At 39.7% G+C, this 19965-nt stretch overlaps 2 protein-coding genes across 3 annotated transcripts; both read right to left on the reverse strand.

Annotated features, from left to right (window-relative positions):
* Positions 1-426: 426 nt before the first annotated feature.
* Positions 427-9998, reverse strand: LOC119724771. 2 transcript variants are annotated; one of them, XM_038195980.1, is made up of 8 exons: positions 9607-9998; positions 8837-9008; positions 3486-3591; positions 3148-3226; positions 2680-2762; positions 2308-2370; positions 1848-1976; positions 427-934 (listed from the first exon to the last, which is right to left on the reverse strand). In XM_038195980.1, exons 1-8 carry the CDS (start codon positions 9637-9639, stop codon positions 718-720), a joined length of 882 nt encoding a protein of 293 aa, XP_038051908.1. In that variant the 5' UTR covers positions 9640-9998; the 3' UTR covers positions 427-717. The 2 variants fall into 2 exon arrangements, with proteins under 2 accessions (XP_038051908.1, XP_038051909.1); XM_038195981.1 differs by having other exon boundaries at positions 435-934; positions 8882-9008; positions 9607-9996.
* On the reverse strand, positions 9890-18817 carry LOC119724770 (sodium-coupled monocarboxylate transporter 1-like). Its single transcript, XM_038195979.1, has 15 exons — positions 18265-18817; positions 17104-17169; positions 16278-16329; positions 15906-15973; positions 15319-15473; positions 14715-14852; positions 14111-14240; positions 13804-13892; positions 13420-13532; positions 12940-13007; positions 12450-12536; positions 11931-12160; positions 11460-11563; positions 11024-11154; positions 9890-10788 (listed from the first exon to the last, which is right to left on the reverse strand). Exons 1-15 carry the CDS (start codon positions 18622-18624, stop codon positions 10651-10653), a joined length of 1929 nt encoding a protein of 642 aa, XP_038051907.1. The 5' UTR covers positions 18625-18817; the 3' UTR covers positions 9890-10650.
* Between the last annotated feature and the right edge of the window lie 1148 nt (positions 18818-19965).

Raw genomic sequence — 19965 nt, forward strand, 5'->3', positions numbered from 1 at the left:
GTACTGGTTCACGTGCTCAAGACGCAAAGTATAAAGGACTTAGTTTATTATTAATGTTAACTAAGCAGCGTCTAAGCGTGAGTGTCGAGCGTCGTCAGCAATGTGTTTGAATGTCTCCCCCAGTGGTCTCCCCAACTCTCCCTTTCTTACCGTTGAGGGGGTACTTGTGCACGGAGCCCATAACAAGGTTCAATACAGCATGGGCCAAGTTCGCGCAAGGACTATAGTTGACCAATGGTTAACTAACGTTTGCCCGAACTCTGTCTAGTCGACGGTGGTGGACTACGCTAGTCGACTATTTGGAACCAGCCTACTGGGGTTGGTTGCTTCGCTGGTAACCAATAGCCGTGCGTATTCATAACGCTAGCAGAGAGCCAGGATCCAGAAGTTTTGCGAAGACATTTTGACCAGCGTTTGACTAGAGACGTTCGCACGTTGCTATCAGTGCGCAGGCGTAAGGTACGTCACAAATCAACCACTAGTCGACTAATGGTCCTTGCCCGAACTTGGCCATGGTTTAAGACATACACATCCTGCACAGAATATGAACTAGGGCTACATCAGAATGACATGGCTACGGCTAGCAATAACACACGCGCCTATGGAAGCAGCAGCAGCCACTTCCCATAGACGCATGGTGACCGACAGCCGTAGTCAAGTAATTCGAAACCACAGCCTCCGAATTTAGAAACACTCATGAATACTGATTGAGGGAATTTACTCAAGAACTTTGGTCAGGTTCTTGACGGCCTTATGCGAGCCCTTGGAAGTGCCTAGGTACGTACCGCAGGTGATGCGCATGTGACTGCGACTGACCTCGTGGATGTCTCTCAGCTTGTCGAGCTCCATGCGGTCCCAGTCTTGCCTGGTGCGCTCGTAGTCGCTCTTGATGCGCTCCTGGGCGTTGCTGCTGTACTGCGTCTTCAGGGAATCTCTGGAAGGGGAACAGAGATCTTATTGGTAAAGGCTGTATGTTTGAGAAATCCACTGTAAGGCCAAAAAAAAAAGTCTCCGGTTTCTGGTATGCGCGCGCATCGCCGTAGCCATGCGCGTCGGCAAAATGAAAAAGTTTTTTTTTTCAATGATAGATGATGTCTCAAAACCGCCAAACTCACTGATTTGACTGGAATTCTGCTGCTGCACGATTTTAACGTGTTTTTAGATGGGGTGACGATCGAGAATAAGCTTTATGTGGCCTCTCTGGACTCCCATATATTTGCACTAAGTTTAGTCGGGCACCATTTGCAGTCATCAGCCGACATTTGAAGCAAAAAAATCGGGTATAAAAAAAAAAAAGCCGCGTCGCCGCACCACTTTTTGGGCAAGCTCCATACCAGAAACCGGAGACTTATTTTTTTGGGCCTAATGACCTCATTTTTGATGTTAACAGACATGAATTCAATATTACAGAAAGCTTGCATAGAGCGCCCTCTCTGTGGACAGGTCCTTCTTCCTCTGCGATCCACGGAGTAGACACGTATTTTCATTGTCGTTGAATTTAATTAATAAACCTGCCCACAGTGAAAGTGCTACGTGCACGTTCTCTATGAAAGCGACCTTTGCATGCTGATATAATTTGAAAATAATATTGGGCACAATATTTCATTTTGGACTGAAGTGTAAAGTTACAAAAAATGAAAATTTCCTCCAATTAATATATTTATATCTAATAATTAATACAAAATATGGCATGGTTATAGTGATCTCACCGGCTCAAAACTATGGTTTATCGTATTAAATTGGGATATTGGAAGCCTTCAAAATTACTCCATGAAAATGATGATTCAGAATATGAAACCAGTTGAAAACTATTCAGAAAAGATTTGAAAAATTGTTATCGTATTTACCTCAATCTTGGCACGTCGCCCCAGTTGAGCTTCTTATTGGGATCTTCCGTCTTCTTAAACTTGACGACAGGCCACTTGGGTAGTCTGGTGCTGCCCTCTTTGCCACCCTTAAGACCCTGACTTCTCGGCCTACATCAAACAATACATACAAAAAGTTGGTCAATAATTGAAAACAATTTCAGTCTATTTTCAAAACACTGTTTCGCCCGTCAATGATGTGATGTTAAAAGTACTGCAAGCTGGATGCTTTTCTAAACCTCTTGGGATTAGAACTCATAACCTCTGTCTTTGTAGTGCAGATGTCTTACGTATCAACCAATCAACATCCCAAGGTTTCGCTGTCTGATTTGTAATTTGATTTGACTTCCGTTATTTGAAGAAGTGGAAGTATTGATCGCAGTATTCATAATATACATTTCTATGTAAACAAGAAAAATTGACCAGAAAAGGAGGCACTTACGAAAGTTCGGGATCCATCGATGTTACAGGAATAGAGACCGATTCTGGGACCTCATCGACATTTCTGGAGGAAAAGAGAAGGAAAAGCCTGTTTGTTTTTTTCCAAATAAGCAATTTGAAATTGACAAAACTGGGAAAGAAAAATAGAGAAAACTGAAAAATTAATTCTTCAGTTTAAAAGTTGAAATTAGATGTGGGCAGGGTCAGGGTGTGACAAAAAGGGGAGATCTTGTTTTGCAAGTGGCTTCACAGTGTGTACTGCTGTTTTGCGTTCCTCTTGCAATGCGTTCTTTACTAGGGGTTGTGACCAAGTACGTTGCATAGCGCCATCTATGTTCATGCACCGAGCCTATAACAATACTTGAATACTTACATATCCATGTTGTGCGATACTTCAGGATCCACTATGCCAATCGCAGTTTTACGAGTGATGTAGCCGTGCCGTACATGTGGAGGCTGAAACAAATTGAAACAACGAACAACCATTTTATAATCTGACTCAGATGGAATTTGAAATAGTTTCTAGATGGAAGTAATTTTCAAGAAAGAAATTGTCAAGCCCCGACCCCACAACAATGATGAAGAGCGCCATCTAGTGTGTGTGTCAACTGCTATCCTATCTCGTCCAGTGAACAGCGCCCTCAGGTGACATAATATTTTCTCCCCCCTCCCTCCCATCTCTGCGCTGTTTGAGAACTCCAGCAGTCCGTGACTGCAGAACTTTCTGTTGGGGATTCTACAAGTACGACCAATCTCTCTCAGACATAGGGACTGACATAATAGCTTTCAATCCCACTGGTATTTAGACCTACAAGATGACAAAACTTGACGGTATGCTTACCAGACTGAGTAGAAATTGCACGGTGTAGGTGTTGTAGTAAGGCGCCAGACTAGTGTGGATGTATGGCGAGTATTGCTTGCTATAAAGGAAACATAAGGACGAGAAAACAATTATTGAGTTTCTATATTTCTGTTTATGTTTTCGTCACTCACTGAGAATTTGGATATTAAAGTATAGTGAATAATTGACACAGCAGTTGTGGATTGCAAGATCAATTTGGGTCAACAAAATCATTAAGTTTGTAATTTGTACCGTGGCTGAAATAGGGAAAGCCGTTACATTTGTTTTTTAAAAATCCATAATCTATTTTCAATATTAGTCAGAATTTAAATACTCACAATTCCGGTTTGACGATTTTTGTAGCCTCCTTCTCCAGGCTGGCTTTCAATCTATTGAATTCGGCAACGAACTGCTTCTGTCTTTTAGATGACTCTATCGTCGAACCTGGTAAAGCGACAAATTTAAGATGTGAAAATTACTTTATTGAAATGTAGAATTAGATTTTTTTTTAATGGCAATTTTGTCTTTGTTTACATACTCGGTTGTGCCGTTCAACAAAAAAATGATTTTTTTTTTTCTTTCTTTTTTACAGTCTTTGTTCTACTTTATTTTTTTAATTTTAAACAACTTGTTTTGATTGTTTACCCTTTCCACTTGTTTCTATGGCACTTTGCTTATCTCATAATGTTTTCGATAATTAATTTTAAGGAATTAGTAAGTTGTGATTTTAAACATCAGATTGGATAATGTATTCCAATCAGGCAATCAAAATGGCCAATCTCATACAAACAAAACATCAAAAACGAGCACCCACACACAAAATGTTAACAGCTGTTGGCACCAAATGTAAAGAAATGCATGCAATTTACTCTTATCTAGTGCTACTGTACTGCCTGCGTATGTTTGCACATGAATGATAATAGTACAGGCATTATGTGAAAAATTAATGGGTAACCTCAAACAAATTGCAACAGAAACCATTTAAAAAGGTTATTACTCAGAAAAATCTCCTCTATAACATATTAAAAGTCTTAAGAAATCCGTGTGGTGGAAAGTAGTTTTCTAATGTGTTTCTTAACCACACCCAGTACCACTTTTTTTGCTACTTTATAATGGAATATTTAGTGATGCTGCAACAATATATTTAATACTAAACACAGAGAGTTGATCTTAATTTATTATTGAGATGCCCATTGACTTCAGAAAAGATCTGTAGATGATTTATATTCATTTATTATGCTGTAATATATATATACTATCTGCAATATGATATATATATGAATCTATATATAACATATAGGTTCAGTCTATTCTGCTACCATTGGTTTCACGCACACGCACACTGCGTGGCGATCATCAGGCGAATTTACTCATTATTCTAGACCTTGGTAAGTTTCAATATCCCTATGTTTCCCAATTTGCGATATGCCGATAATAATTTGCATAAATGCCATTTATTAATTTGCATAGATTAAAGTTAAAGGGAATATACAACATTTGCAGACATCGAAAAATAAAACTACCAAGTTTTTACGAAATACCTTGCTAGGACGTTGGTAAATGACAGTCTAAAGCATCCTGGTGTGAAGTCATTTTCAAGAAAATTGTATTTTTGTATACATTTTTCAACTGCTGCTCCAACTTTACACTTTGTTCAGTCCAAATTTTGTTTGTTATTGGTTACATGTTCATGAATGGGTGCAGGCCAGCTAGACTGGTTCCCTTACCTTACAATTTTCCGGCATTTATAAATTGATCCATTTTATCTTTAGTGGAGTCAAGGAACCAGACTACTTGAAAATTTTAGTTTTTCTTGGTTTTTCCAGCATTTTCGAACACAAAACTTCAAACATGTCAGTGTAACAATATTTGATCTATTATACTAACCCCTCAAATAGTTCATTTCTGAAAATTACAGCAAAAGCCAATGATGTACATTCCCTTTAAAATTATGGCTGTCATGTGTGGACATGTCACAGTAAAATTTTCCCTGATAATCCAAGTCCAGTCATGTACATAAATTAATTTCACACCATTGTGCATTGCTATAAGGTTCCTTAAAAAAGGGAAAGAAATCCAAGTGGTGGAAATATGCCTAATTTGCATAAATTCAAAATGGCCACTAATTACATGATTTTTGATTTGGCCATAACTCTTGTCCTGCATTGCTTTTTGGAGTACTTTGAACAACAATTTGTCCTTTGACATTGATTTCATCATCATTCCAGTCCGAGGTACCTTATGAGATCCTATGTTTCCTATGGGGTATAATATTTTTTGTTAAGGTTTCTAGCTCTTGTCAAAGTTGGTATAAGTGCTGGAAAGTGTGATATCCCTGTGTCGCAGAGCGAACCCTTGTGCCGCTCTACTCGGACCAAAAATCAAGGAATAACTCAAGAGAACAGAGGATTCAACACAGGAGTTACAAATCACAAAAATCATATTATATATACGGGAAAGATATAAACCAAAAAACCGCAAACCTCAATCCGAAAATACGTGGGCGATGGTTTTATACCCCTCCCGCATGGGTGCAAGCCCGGAATTGGTATGCAACAAAGGAAAAGGAATTACATTTGCATAATTCACCTAGCACCCACCTCCGAAGTTACATAACACTTTACGGCCGTAAAAAAAATTAGTGATTGATGAATTAACTCAGAAAATAAAAGGAATAATTTTAACACATTTCAGGGACAAAAAAATCCCTACTTTAAATCCACTAGTACACTGCATAGGGATATCACATTTTGCAACGCGTATGCAAACTTTGAGATGAGCCAAAAACAAAAAAATATCTTTCCCAATTTTTTGATATTTTGTAGCGAACATCTTGGGGTTTAATTTTCATCTAAGTTTGTCTCAATGTCGGGTGATCCACTAGGTCAAATTCAAGGTCAAATTAAAGGTCAAAATGTCATTATACTTAAAATAACCCCGACATGAACAAAACAATGGTAAATTTGGATTTCTCATGATGTAACCTTTCAAAAGAAATTAAGATTACCACATTTGGCTCACAGATTATAGAAATATGGTCATTTAAAATGGCAGCAATGTCCATTTTGACTAAAATTGCCTGGGCGGTAGCGCGAAAACTGTTTGTCCGATGGTGCTAAAACTTAAAATTTCGGCTTTTCAGCCGAAATTACCCCATTAACTAAATATGATCCAATTTGAAGAGGTTGGGGTTTCAAATTTAAAAGTTTTGGGGGTGATTTGACACTGAATGGCCCCAATGTCAAATGACAAAATGTTGTTTAAAGTACCCCGAAAAGCAACTTAGGACGAGAGTTATTACTAGATAGCATATTATGTCATATTTTTGGCCACTGCATTTTTCTTTGCTAAAGAAGGAATTTTTCTCATAATTATTTGGATAGACTTTACCTTCCTAAGCTGGAAATCCATTGGTAACATTTTTTTTCTATCTACCATGTGGCGGTCATCTTGGAATTCAAAATGGCCGCCATTTCGGGCCTAATTTGTATCTAACTTCGGACCTGATTGTCATATGAAGTTCAGTTTGGAAGCAAACCCCATGTTTTTGATACCAATGAACCCACGAAAATCATTGTTGATGGGGTATACTTCCAGTGGAGTACCCCATCAACAATGATCAACTTGGGTTCCTTGGTATCAAGAACATAATGCAGTTTGCCACCAAAATGGACTTCATACGACATTCGGGTGCCACCTTATTATTTAAATGAAATCAAAGATGGCCGCTATTTTTGAATATCCAATATGGCTGCATCCATTTGGGATGCCTAGATGTGCTAATTGGATTCCTTGATATCAAATTTATGGGCTTTGCCACCACCAATAGTGACTTCATACGACATTGAAGTCCAAATTTATTATGCAAATAGTTCAGAATGGCGGCAATTATGAAATATCAAAGATGGCTGCCATCAACTGTAAGTACCCCGTCCACAGTGATTTACTTGAATTCATTCAAATACATGGACTTCATAGGACATTCAGGTGCAATGTTATTATAAATAAGATCCAAGATGGCGGCTATTTTGAAAAAAAATCCAAGATGGCTGCCATCCATCTGGGATAGATCATCAGCAATGGGTCATTAAGATTACTTGGTATCAAATGTATGGGGTTTGCCACCGAAATTGACTTCGTACGCCATTCGAGTCCAAATTTATTATGCAAATAAGCCGAAAATGGCGGCCATATATTTGAAATATCCAAGATGGCTGCCATCCAGTTGGAGTACACCATAAACAATAATGTACTCAGGTTCCTTGGTATCAAAAACATGGGGTTTGCCATCAAAATGAACTTCATGTGACAATCAAGTCCGAAGTTATGATACAAATTAGGCTCGAAATGGCGGCCATTTTGAAATCCAAGATGGCCGCCACACGGTAGCTGGGAAAAAATGTCTTCAATGCATTTCCGGCTTAGGGAGGTAAACTCTTTCCAAATATGGCAAAAATTACTTCTTAAAAAAAAAAAAGCAAAAGTACATAACGGCCTATATACTATTATGGCCGCGCCAAATCATATGAAAATCATGTAATTAGCGGCCTTTTGAATTTATGCAAATTTGGCATATTTCCACCATTTGGATTTTTAACAACTTTTTTAGGGACCTTATAGCAATGCACTGTGGTGTGAAATTTGACTTGGATTATCAGGGAACACTCAATTGGTACATGTCCACACATGGCATCCATTATTTTAACTTTAATTAGGCAAATTGATATACGGCATTTATGCAAATTATACGGCATTTGAAAAATTTCGGAAACATAGGGATCTTGGAATTTACCTAGGACTTAAATAATGAGTAAATCAATGTAAAAGGACTAAAACTGTTGTTTAAAGTACCTCTAAAATCCACCTAGTATGAGAAATATGACCAAATCAATGCGAAAGTCCTAACATATGCGGCCATTTTGGATTTATGCAAATTAGGCATATTTCCACCACCTCGATTTTTAAAGACTTTTAGTATGTCATTTTAGGGACCTTATAGAAATGCACTGTGGTGAAAAAAATTCTGTTGCAATTTGTTTGAGGTCAAACCTTATATTGCCTGTACTATAAATGGGCTTTTTGGGTTCACAACGAGATTAGCGACAATGGAATGTGGTGATTATGCAAAGGTCATGAACTGTATTTCTTTTGGCGGATCATAAATTGGCATGGTGTCCCATTGTGCATAGGCATAAAACTTGAAACCTAAAAATGTTATCTGTCTGTAAACACCTACTTTTTGCAAAGTAAATTTCAGTGCATAGGCCATGTAAAAAAAAAAAACCAGTTTGTCGTCCCCACTTGTTCCTTTTTCTCTCTTTTTTGAATTGTTTTCCAATTTGCAATATACTTTGCACACTGTCAATATATTGTCTTTTTATTTGTTTCCAACAAAATTGTAGCTGTGTAAAAATGGTTATGGCTCCTTTGGAAACAATTTTGTATCAGCAATAGTCAAGAATTGAAGAACCCATCCGCCATCTTGAAAAATTGGCCACGTTGGAAAAAAAAAATCGCCTACTTTTTTTTTAAACGACCGGACCAGAAGCTGCTAATTTTTTTTTATTCGGCCTTAGCAGCTGAAAATCAGCCCTCGATCTAAATGGAAATGATCGTTAGCTGGATGAATGGAATGATATGAAGCCAGGCAGTTACCGCAAACGACTTGCGTCCCCTCCGTGGCTTATACCTGTTCCTTTCTCTTTTCTCCGTTTCCTTAGCCTGGCTTCTCTACCTTCATTATCTTCCTTCCCTGGTTCTGTTTTGTCTCCGTCTTCCTTCGTGTCCTTTTGCTCCTCCTCTGGTTCTGCGCTGTCGTCTGTGGGCTTTTCTTCATCTTGTTCTTGTGTCGTCTGTTGCTCCTGTTTGAAGTAATTAATTCAACATTATCTTGTTTTTCTGCCCATTTTTACAGATTAGACAGATTTTATTGAGGCAATATTCCTTGCAGACATTTTAAAGGCAATGTTCCTTCTGACTTTACAACATGAATGGCCTGATTCTACTACAAAATATAAATAATTTAGTTTAAACTTTTGTGTTCAGGATTCTAAATATTGTGATTCATGTCTTGAACATGGTGAATACATTAACGCAATATAGACAGACCAACATCCCAAATGTCAAAAAAGGAGTTCTACAAGCGCCCCAGGCCCAGTTAGTGGGACTACACACCACTTTACTCCAAATAAGGCCAAAAAAAAAATAACAGTTCTGCTTCCGCTTCCGCTACCTACCTTATTTTAACAGCCCCACCCTAATTTTTTTTGGTGGAAAATGAAGAAAAAACCCTGAAAATCATCAAGTACTATATTTTACCCTTGACTACACGCAGACACATCGTAAAAACAAAAATTCCTTACCTACCCATGCTTTCCCTATTTTCAAATCATGTAATCGGAAGTAGAACTAGAACCCTTTTTTTGGCCTAATTCATTCAGTATTACAAATAACACTCACCTCGACCTCTTCTGTGGCTTGTTGCTCCGACATTTTTACGAGAAAGATTCTTTACTTAGTACTTCACGTGTGACACTGCACTCTTTCTGCCCGCATCAAATAAGCCTACACCGTACACGTATGTATTTGTACTGTAGCCTATACAGCAAGCTATCTTCACGCACGATTGATTTTTCGAACCAGAAGTATTACCGAACTTGTCTCAGCATATGTCAGGCAATTAATGAATAAAAATGTATTTAAAACGATCCAGTGGTAACTCCAGATATCTATTACACTACTCTGACAATTAATAACACTGTTTTGGTGTTGTGAAGACAAAAAAATGCAGATTTGCTACGGAGCGCCAAGTCACAAAACACACCCCATCTGTTACCGTCGATCGATTGTTGCATAGCGACACATAAGCTTTTCCACGACTGTTTTATGTTTCAAAAAACATTAGCTGTTACTTGGTGTGCTTAACAACGCTGAAAAGGACGCATTTTCACATGTTATCCTTGAACATTTTCAAAATATAAATTATTATTACTTGTCGTGCTTGTAGTTTCACCAAAAGCAGGAATAAACACGGAAAATTGTGTATTAAATAACGTGATCTATAATAATAAACAGCCGTTGACTTGCCAAGACATGACCACGAGAGGGCGCACTCATATAAAGTAGAAGATTGTAATTCAATGTTTGATACGTGCAAAAATAATTGTAGAGGTGCAATAGCCATAGGCCGAACCTGCTTCAGGCGCATATTCCAAATGGCGCCACACCAGTCCAAAATCATTGAAACTTTAAAACAGTTCAACCTTAACATTTTACCCAAACTTATCTCAAATCAACTTAATCTGAAATGTTCCCTTGCCAACTATGATTTGCCCCAAAAGCCACACAAAATAGAATTATAATGACCCAATCTGCCCCTTCATAATTCAATTGCACTAAATCGTTCCAAAAATGTGATGTATACGAAGCGGTATTAGCCTTTTATTACCATAATTATATAGGCCTACTAAAAGTACAGGACATCGCAAGATTTGTTACTTCAACTTAAACTTTTGAATCCTTTCGCAACCGCCCATGGTTACACTTCACTCCTGGTCCAGTGTCACTAATACCCAACTTTTGGAGGGGTGAATTCTCACCCTCCTCCTGTTGGGAAACTGGCTCGTTGTCTGGTGCTTGCATCTGTCAAAATAAATTTCAAAAAAAATATATCAATTTCATAACAAGATAGGGCAATAATGAACTTTTGCAGCACAGGCGCTGCTTAAAACTTGCATTTATCCTTTAATTCTGTATTTTGAAGAAAAAAAAACCGAAAAGTCTAAGAATTCTAATGACAGTAAGGTTTCATAGCAACCACGCAACACTATTCGGGATTTATTCGCTAAGAATGGTTGCCATTTGAAGAAAACCTCACCTCAAATTTGACGTCACTGGGCGGGCCACGCTCCTTATTTCTTCCACACGCCTTAAACGGCCATGCGCAGTGACCCCACTTCGGCAATTTCACGTACAGTCTTGGGTCAACTGATTCTAAGTCATTACCACCTATTATTAGAAAGAAGGATAAAATAAAGTAGTTTTTCGCGGGGGGGGGCGTATTCATTTAGTTTAAGAGGGCTGCAACTGTTTCGAATTAACATCGAAATGATATTTTATTTGATATTAATAATACAGATTAGGACGCCGGAATGCTCGGATTTTGATTGATTTTGTTTATACATTTTCTACTACACAAAAGTAAACCCTAAATTATAGTTACAATGTTTCCCTTTTTACCCCAGTCCCTATAAGATTCAGTTCTCTGAAACATGCTCTAATGACAATAGACTGGCACCGAAAGGTTGACTCACCAAATATCCAGGTGATAATTGCGGCTACTAAGATGGTCAAAAAGCAGGTGAGCGTCGGGAACCAGATTCTGGAAACCGAGTAGAGGGGTCCAAAAATCGGACCACTGCGGGGGAAAAAAATGCAAAGATTTTAGGCATTAAGGTTAAAAAAAAAATATGATGATTGAAATCTAAAGAAAAATAACACGGCCTGACGATGCATGCGATCTTAGCTAAAATGCCTCTGATTTGTATATTTTAGGTCAATCCAGTCAGAAAGGAGTTTTCAGCAGTTTTACTTATAATTGTATGATGATTTAATTACCTCCCTGGTACACAAATACACTACGGTGGCAATAGACACTTTGCAAGAAAACGCCCTCACTGAGGAAACTCTTTGTTTATCTGAGTAACGCCGCGAGGACACACTTTGTACTTTCATCTCAATGATTTTTTTTTTTAACAGAGGCGTTTGTAACTTGTCAAACCCACCTTTCCTCATCCGGATTGGTCATCACTGAAGAAGTGGAATCATCCAATGACGTGGTGGTATACACGCTTGGGTCAAAGGTCGTTGTCATGGTTTCCAGGGTGGTATTTAAGGCAGGGCAGTCATCGATGGATAGGGGCAGAATGCCTGCCGAGCGATTGCCATGAAGAACATTGCCCACGCCCAACCAAATACCAATCGACGCACCAACAAGGTATCCAACAAACGCACCCTGCAAACAGTCGAGTTTCAAAGTCTTATTGACCTAAGACCTCGTTCGACTGTCAACGCATGCGCACACATCAACTGGTAAATCAGCTTCGAATGAAATTCTTAAGCCTTGTTTTTACAAAATGAACTTCACATTAAAAAAAACGTAATTCTCAGTGACAAACAAGGAGTGTTGAGAAGTGCAATATTATTATTTTTTTGTTTACTTATTTGAGTTTTTCAGTGTCACGTGACCAGCAGGAACAATAAGTCACCATCTTGTAACCAAGGGAAATTCCTGACACTGTTACCTTAGCCTTGCATCGTGGGTAGAACATCCCCAGGAGATAAATGCCAAGAATCGGTCCACTCACAGCACCAGCAATAGCAAGCAACGTCTACATTACAAAAAAAATTGTACCAACGTGGAGATCTTAGAGACGAGTGGTGGCAGCAAACACACCAGTGTTTTACTATTTTTAAAGTCATTTTGAACATGCGCACATTAGTTTAAACATGAACTGTATCCTTTATAGATAGCAAGATTATTTCACTTCCCCAACAGTCTAGACCACGTAGGGCCTAACTTAGAAGGCTCGAGCTTAGACCTAGTATCAGTAAACTGAGATGTTAACTAACTAGTGCTTAAACTAAGCCAATGTGTAACTAAATGAGCTGGAAACCAGTCACAGGCATTGTAAATCCAACAAGAGTTTGATTGGGAACCAGCCTGAGCAAAGATTTATTGCCAGCTCGGATACGGGGCCAAAGTTGTCACCGCTCAGTAGAATAGGTACTCACGGGTACGGCTCCGCCGATCAGTGGCACCAGGAAAGTTACTCCCAGAATGATGATAGCAAGGAGAGTGGCTATGAATAAAACAAAACGAGGACACCTAATGAACAATACAGTTTCCTGGTCATGTAAAATACCGCAAATTCATTGATAATATACTGTTCCAAACAGTTAAAATTCAATAAAAGTTGTAGTGGTGTCCGACCACAAGTCTAACAAGTCTATCACAAATACTGCAGCTTTGAGTTAAGTGACAACAAACGAACTGGTGTTTTACAAAATGAATACCGTACCTTAATGTTTATTCCCTGTTATGCCCATTGTGACTGGGTTTTCTCATAGAACCTGTGATTTTGAACGGATTGTGATGGACTTCTGATGGACTCGAATCAAACGCATATATCACGCAGTCACAATTAAACGAAGCAACTTCAACTTATGACCAGGACAAATTACGTTGTCAGCACTCGATGAAAGCAAACGTACCCAGGGATTTCAGTACCATTGTGTATCTCTCATCGCTTAGATTCTTGACGTACGGTTTGACAAGGTGTTGACCAAGTAACGTTGCTACGCCATTGAGAGCAGACGAAAGGGTGCTGCAAGAGTTTTAAGAAAGAAGAAGTTTTAAGGTCCTTGAAGACGAGATCTCGTGAGACTTCATTCGCCCTCCCCCCACAAAAGAATGTGTTTATGACCCAGATACATGATATATGTTGCTTCATGAAGCAGGGTCACCAGCGCTCTCAAATGGGGCAACGGGTACCAGCGAAAAACTTGACACGGCAACATGATGTGTTGTTACCAAGATTAACGCACTGGTACCTTTGCCAACTGGTATTATGTATTTTAATATTATGTACCACCCACCTTAACGCGGCGCCGAGCATCCCCGACAGCAGAACACCAGCCATGCCTGGTACCCCGTGAAAGACGTCAATGATAAAGTACGGCAAAAGCTGAAACCAACCAGACATTAATTAAAAGGTAAACTGTTTATCAAAACGTTGGAACTAATTTAGGCAAACAAATATAGGGAAAACAATAAGCAGAGTAACAGCAAACGAATAAACAATCACACCTATGCAAACTTAGATGAACACAATCTAGAGAAAAAGGGTAAACAAAAAGTAAACTACCAAAAAAAAAATAATAATAATTTGTTGAGGGTGTATACCTCATCTGGTTGATTCAGATGCCCCCTCATTGTGGGGTCGCAGCCAGCGTAGTAAGCGTACAACGTCACACCACCAAACACACACAGACTTATGAAGATTGTTGAGCCGACCATGAAACCAACGACAGCTCTGCGGGGAACCAGTCACTGACGTCATTATTATAAACTCAGAAATTGTTTCAAAAATGTCTTTGAAACTCTCGATGAAAGTACTAAATTTGTTGGACTGTTTACTCTCCACATACTGCAGTGCAGTTAGAGCGAATAGATTATATAAATGATAAAAAAGCCCGTTTTTCGACGCTTGTGTCTTGGTAAGCTTACAGTGCGCCCTCTTTGTTCGTGCACGGGGTCAATAGTTATTCACAAAACCAGCACTAGCACTTAAGACCAATAGAACCTTTGCATACAGAAGCAATCTGGAAGATGTTTCACATTTATGCAGTAACATTGAATGCACCAGAAAAGGTGTACGCATCGTATCCCTGTGCAAAAAGCACTGCACCGCCAAGATGGCTACCATATGGAAAGGGTCTATATAGGAGTGCACACAATCAAAAGTCAGGACCCGTTTCGCACAGAGCATCAGCATTCTGGAACTTACGTTTTGGCCACTGCGAGACTCTTACATGCCAGGAAGCGTTGCATTAGGTACTGGTTACAGACAACCATTGCTGCCGCTCCCAATTGGCCGATGAGAAAGCCCCAGACAGTGTAGTATTCAGTCGGATCTGGGCTGATACTTAAAAAAAAAAAAGACAGGCCAAGGTAAGTCTGGGCAATTCCGTAAATTCAGACAAACATGCCAGACACTTTATGAGCTGCTGTTGGAAAAGGGAATGTGATACATCACTAATAATCTGACATCTAATGAGTAAAAAATAATTACAGACCAAACTAAGGTACCACCTTAACGACCTGAACATGTACATCATGTGGTCCGACGTACGTTGGATTTTTCGGAATTGCCCTCTGGTAAAGCTGGTCCAGGTTCCAGGTGTTCATATCTTAAGATCTTCCTCAAAGGCAAAATGACAGAGGTACAAGAATCAAACATGTAGGGACGCACAAGCATGCAGGGTTGGGAGGAGAAACACAAAAGATTGAGTGAAGATCAGAGGGAATGGAGTAGAAGGATGGATTAAAAAAGTAGATACACCAAGAGGGATTAACAAGGATATTGATGTTAATAAGAATCAGTTTTTTACTTGAGAAGCTCGATTCGGCCGCCCTCCCGCGCGATTTGCCAGACATTGATGACGCCTCCCATCTCAATGTTTCCCTTGATGACGACGATGATGATGGTGGCGAAAATCAGCAGCATTTGAATAGTGTCGGTCCACATTACAGCCTTGATGCCACCCTGGAACAAAAAACAACCCATTACTACCCCTGATTGAAGGGCCATTAAATCCTTCATCCGTCCATCAACATGGTCAGTCTATCCCAGTATTATCCGCAGTTGAAACAATTTGCTGCCAATATTGCTCATCACGGTAGAGTAAAGACCATAAGTTTTCTTATGCTGCATGTATTTGACTACGCTTGGAAACAAGTCTATATTATACTTAATTTTAATACTGAGAGCTAAAAGCACAAGTTAGTTTCACTTTGAAATTTCAAGCTTATTAAAAGAAAGGCACCTTCTTGTAGTCTCCAAGTGCATGTTTCAGTCGTTGAAGTTTTTTTGACATCTTCTACCTCACTTCCAGTAATCCATCCCCAAATAATCCCCCCCTCCCCTTGTATTAAATTGTTTGATAATAAATATTATGTTTTTGGGGTTTTGACTTACCATGACAGTGTAGATGGTACAGACGCCAATCACACAAACGACGGCAACTCCGAAGCTAACACCAGTCACTATTTAAAGAAAACAAATACATGGAGTACCGAAACCAATATCAAATAAATTAAGTCGTGGATAAGCTAATCTATCTTCTTGGCTTGGCTTAGCGAACGAAGATAACGGGGGAGGTCCACGTCTTGTCAATAATTAATAGAAATACCGAAAACAGTTTTAATGTCAGTTATTTTTTGTAGTAACTTGTTCTCATTTGTTTACAAAAACAAACAATACGTCGAGAATATGCTAAACATTTTACATCCATACGGAAGTCTCGAGTAATATGTTTAATTTTTTTGTTTTTTATTTATTACAGCGTACCTGCCGTTGCTGCAGTACATGCGGTGAAGCTTACCAGGCTCATGTACAAGACCTGTTGTAGAAATATCCAAAAACAGCATGAAACAACGCAAGACAATTAGGGAATACTTAATTGTACAATAAGGCTTAGTGCACAAGTACCCCGCTCACGCGAAGACGATGTGGCTTTGCAAACATCGAAAAATAAAACTACTAAGTTTTTACAAAATACCTTACTAGGATGTTGGTAATTGACAGTCTAAGGCATCCTGTAAAATAATGGCACCTGGTGTGAAGTCATTTTCAAGAAAATGGTATTTTTGTATACATTTCCAACGGTGGTCGGCCGACCACCCTTGGAAAAACCTAACTATTTTCAACTACTGCTCCAAATTTACAATTTTTTTCAGTCCAAATTTTGTTTGCTATTGGTTACATGTTCATGAACGGGTGCAGGCCAGCTAGACCTTACCTTACAATTTTCCGGCATCAATACATTGATCCATTTCATCTTTAGTGGAGTCAGGGAACCAGACTACTTGAACATTTTTGTTTTTCTTGGTTTTCCAGCATTTTTAAACACAAAATTTCAAACATGTCAGTGTAACAATATTTGATCTATTATATTAACCCCTCAAATAGATCATTTTTGAAAATTACAGCAAAAGCCAATGATGTACATACCCTTTAATTGTGCAATTCAGAAAAAAATGAGTCGTACGTACTTTGCGCGATACGCGCGCTAACTAGTACGCACGCGCGGTGTGCATGGGCGTCGCCAGGATTTTTTCTAGGGGGGGGCAACAAAGCACAAGTAACACCTATAGGACAACAAGACAAAACTTACCGAGTGCAGTGTGAATGCGAATATTCCACACGCTGTCACAGCCTTGTTGAATCGCGCTTCCAGATACTGTAATACAAAGAAGAAGAAAATTATGAAATAGTTATCGTTTAAATAAATAATTAGTTTTAGTTTTCTTTCTTTTTCATTTGAATTACTGAAGGGAAACCCACAGCGAAACCCATGTGCTTGTATGGTGTGATTAGGTGTGGTGTGGTGTGGTGTGGTGTTGGTGGTTGGGTGTGGTGTGGTGTGGTGTGGTGTGGTGTGGTGTGGTGTGGTGTGGTGTGGTGTGGTGTGGTGTGGTGTGGTGTGGTGTGGTGTGGTGTGGTGTGGTGTGGTGTGGTGTGGTTTGCTGTGGTGTGGTGTGGTGGTGTGGTGTGGTGTGGTGTGGTGTGGTGTGGTGTGGTGTGGTGTGGTGTGTGTGTGGTGTGGTGTGGTGTGGTGTGGTGTGGTGTGGTGTGGTGTGGTGTGGTGTGGTGTGGTGTGGTGTGGTGTGGTGTGGTGTGGTGGGTGGGTGTGGTGGTGTGGTGTAAAACCATTACATTCACCGTGTGGACTTCCAAAACAAAAGATGTCCACATAAACCAGATACGTTGTGTGGACTTGCCCACGTCCACATAAGGTTTCCCCCTCTCTGAAAAACAGGTTTAGAGGCATCTTGGGGTTAGGTTTATGTGTCGCAAAACGAAGAGAAACACACAAGGGAATGATGATAGTTTATTGAGTGTAGTTGTTTGTAATGCATGCACGGCCTCCAGTGGAAACCAGTGTTTAATTGTTTTGGGCATACGTACACTGGATAATAATGAATAAATAAATACGACCATATGAAAAAATTCGCATAGTCACAATCCGAAGATTATTATTCAGTTGGATGGTAAAACATGTTCTACCTGAATAATTTTTTATGACAAAGCACCACCCATAAAATAATATTGTTCCTGCATCTTTGTTTGTCATTACTCTTATGTTACAATGAACAATTATAGTTGGGGTCGTTATTTCTTTTATTTTGTTGTAGAATTCATAGGGAACTCCATGCATGTACAGTCAATTTTGTCTTTTGACAATACTTTAAAGTTGTTTTCAACTTAAAAGAAACGCACATTTACAGACTTGTTAGGCGTATAATAAAATATGTTGAGCATATACGCACCGTACCTCAAATATGGACGTTATTCTCAGGTTGTAGAACATCGGCACGAAAACGTAAAAAGCGACAGCAGAAAAGACGATGTTCGATGCGATCAGCCAGATCAGCATGGTCCCTCTGAAGTAGACATCAGCGGCGAAGCCTTGCAAGCTGATACCGGAGAACATCGTCGCGAGCAGGGAGAGAGTGACGGGGATCACGGTCATACTGCGGTCGGCCAGGACATACTCGGCCGATGTCCGCTGCCTACCGCCCCTCAGGCCGTAGTAGAAGCCGATGCCGAGAGAGGCCAGCAGCATTGCGCCGCAGACGGCGTAATCGGCTGCCTGGAAGACGTGGCGGGTCTGGTCAAGTTCTTGGTAGCTCATCGTTACCAAATTGATGCAAGAGAAGCGTCTTTAAGAGTTTGGTGCTGGAATGCCACTGTTTGTCTAAGCAATGATCGCAGTAACGCTGCTTCAAATGGTAAATCTCTTAGCTTAAATGTTGACTAGCTATATACGATCAAATGAATGGTATTGAATGATTTTCGAAACTGACGAGGCCTGATATTCAGTAGTTGACTTTACGACGACCAAAATGAAATTAAAGACTGTGAATTCATGAATTATTCAGACTGTAAAATTTTATGGATAATATACATTGTATATGCATTCATTCATACTTATCAGGGGGCGGATCCAGGAATTTTTGCAGGGTCGGGGGTCAGGCCCGTCAATTTTGTTTATGTCCGAGTGTTGCGGACAGGCGGACATTATAGGTAATTATTAGTATAATTGTTATGATTTGTTATTGGTGTCAGAGCGGGGGGGGGGGGTTCGAACCCTCCCCCCCCCCGCCCTCTTTATCGGCGTCTCATTATTATTCAAAATGTAACATTTTATGAACAAGTGATTTATAGACAAATACACCGAACGGCTCCTGGAATGCATAAATTGTCAATGAGACACTGAAGGCAAATTATTATATTTTTGTTCAAGTCAAGATTTCAGAGCAGCTTCTAAGTGTCTCTGTGCGTGAGAATGAGGAGTTAGCGCTCTAGTAATTTTATTATAACTCTATAGGTCTCCCCAACTCTCCCTTTGTTACCGTTGAGGGGGTACTTGTGCACGAAGGCCGTTTTCATGTAGCTCTATGATCATAGCAATAATCCTGATCGTGAAATGCCGTGACATGCACAAAGAATCACAGTGAGGAAGAGGGAACAGTCACTTGAATCCTTGAGCACCTCAAGTGGGGAGGCCTTAAAGGGCGTAAGATAAAGACTAACCATGCTCTACAAAACCAAACACGAGCTGGTTGCCATCTCACGAGCAGAGCACCTCGCCGTAAACACAAGAAATACCAGGAGGCACCAACACAAATTCTACAAACGACAGGCAACTAAGGAAGCCTACAAGATCTCTTTCTTCCCGAGAACCATTACAGAATGGAACAAGTTGCCAGCCAACGTCGTCAACGGTAGAACACTATTTGCATTCAAGGATAGTGCATCGAAGCACTTCATGGACAACTAAGGCAATTTGCTAAGGTCATCTCCACATCCACTCCATGCGAGTCATAAGGTCAAAAGTTGGTGTGCTATTCTTCAGTGAATTTTACCGACTCAACCAGAACCAGAACCAGAACTAGAACCAGAACTAGAACCAGAACCAGAACCAGAACTAGAACTAGAACCAGAACCGTCTACGTGCAGTGCATGCTTTCAA

The sequence above is a fragment of the Patiria miniata genome, unplaced genomic scaffold (genome assembly GCF_015706575.1).
Source record: "Patiria miniata isolate m_02_andy unplaced genomic scaffold, ASM1570657v1 HiC_scaffold_18, whole genome shotgun sequence".
Lineage (NCBI taxonomy): Eukaryota > Metazoa > Echinodermata > Asteroidea > Valvatida > Asterinidae > Patiria > Patiria miniata.